We start from the raw sequence: 1,664 nt of genomic DNA, 5'->3' as shown, positions 1-1,664 counted from the left end.
CGCAAAAAACTTTGCCTTATTGCCGGCGGCACAGGTGTGGCACCGATGCTGCAGATCATTCGTGCCGCACTCAAGAAGCCGTTCCTTGAAAATATCGAGAGCATCCGCCTCATCTACGCTGCCGAAGATGTCTCGGAGCTCACGTACCGCGAACTGCTTGAACATCACCAGCGAGATTCAAAGGGAAAGTTTCGCAGTATTTTTGTTTTGAATCGCCCTCCACCAATTTGGACTGACGGCGTTGGGTTCATTGACAAGAAGCTTCTGAGCTCATCCGTACAACCGCCGGCAAAAGATCTGTTGGTGGCCATCTGCGGCCCGCCAATTATGCAGCGCGTTGTCAAGACGTGCCTGAAGAGTCTTGGGTACGACATGCAACTAGTGCGTACTGTCGACGAAGTGGAAACCCAGAACTCATCCAAGATGTAATGCTTATTATTATTATTATTATTATTGCTTCTTTTATCTTCATTATTATGTTTATTTATGAATACAATTATTATGAGGGAATTCCGTTCCTGTATGCTTTTTTTTGTTGTTGTTGTTGTTGTTTTTTGATATAATAATAACAATAATAATACAATTCACGATTACTCTGACTGCGTGTTGAATTATGAACGTAGTGTTGGTGGTCGTTGTCGTCTTTCTCTTTGTCAGCGCTACGGGGACGGTGTGAATGGATGGATAAGAGGCACGTGTGATGGCGCACGCAGTGACGTGAGTTGTTATTGTTATTGTTGTTGTTGTTGTTTTTCCAATGTGTGTGTGTGTGTGTGTTTCTGTTCCCGAGTGAGTTTTTTATTGTCGAGACTAACGCATGTCTGCCCTGCTCGCACCACACCAGCCTCCCAGTCTGCCCGTAGCGGAGGATGTCCACGGATGGATGGAGACACGAAAAAAAAAAAAAAAAAAAAAAAAAGGAAGAAACAAACAGGCGCCCCGCTTCTTATCCCACCCGATACGCATGCACACATTCATTTTGTTTTTGTTTATGTACTTGTTGATGTTTTTTTTTGTTTTTTTTTTTGTTTGTTGTTGTTGTTGACAACGACAAAAGGGGGAGAGTGTGTGGATCGTCCGGTGGCAGTTGGCGGCTATTTGTGCCTACTTGTACCGTGACTGGGGCTTTGCGCGTTTACACGTCTGTGTAGACGCATAAGGGACTTTCTCGCCACACTCATCCAATAACAAAAGAGAGAGAGAGAGAGAAAAAAAAAAAGGGAAAGGAAAGAACCTAATATATACATGTATTCATATATATATATGGACTGAAACACACATACATGCATACACACAGAAAAAAAAAAGAAACCAGAAAGGGACATTTAAGAGAGCGATATATAGGGAGAGGAGAGGGAAACAACAACAACAACAAAAAAAAAAAAAAAGCAAGTGAGGATGATGATCATGATGTTTCATCCACACATTTAAATATACATATATATATATATGAAGGAAATTCAGCAAAAAAAAAAAAAAAGGAATTTATTGCGCATGTTTTGTATTTTTGATTGATGTAATGAAACGTATGTCAATTTGACTGAGAAACCAACGGGATATTAACTGGCACCGTTTCTTTTTTTTTTTTTTTTTTTCTTTTTTTTTTTTTTGCGTTTTCACCATTCCTTCCACAAAAAAACAATGGCGGCGGTGGGTGAGGAGGA

General features: G+C 40.7%; 1 protein-coding gene across 1 annotated transcript, besides 9 other annotated features; it reads left to right on the top strand.

Annotated features, from left to right (window-relative positions):
• Tc00.1047053439653.10 (NADH-dependent fumarate reductase, putative) lies at window positions 1-429 on the top strand (the record flags this gene model as incomplete). Its single annotated transcript, XM_797341.1, has 1 exon — window positions 1-429. A coding segment is annotated over one exon (429 nt), but the record flags the coding sequence as incomplete, so codon positions are not given.
• Window positions 1-1,664: a sequence feature (heterozygous, Esmeraldo-like haplotype).
• Window positions 433-478: a microsatellite.
• Window positions 533-552: a microsatellite.
• Window positions 722-751: a microsatellite.
• Window positions 895-931: a microsatellite.
• Window positions 978-1,043: a sequence feature (A-rich).
• Window positions 1,191-1,232: a sequence feature (CT-rich).
• Window positions 1,238-1,296: a microsatellite.
• Window positions 1,573-1,610: a microsatellite.

The sequence above is a fragment of the Trypanosoma cruzi genome, genomic scaffold (genome assembly GCF_000209065.1).
Source record: "Trypanosoma cruzi strain CL Brener 1047053516671 genomic scaffold, whole genome shotgun sequence".
In the NCBI taxonomy this organism is placed as follows: domain Eukaryota; phylum Euglenozoa; class Kinetoplastea; order Trypanosomatida; family Trypanosomatidae; genus Trypanosoma; species Trypanosoma cruzi.
The sequence above is the reverse complement of the archived record's forward strand: the minus strand, read 5'-3'. Positions and strand labels throughout refer to the sequence as shown.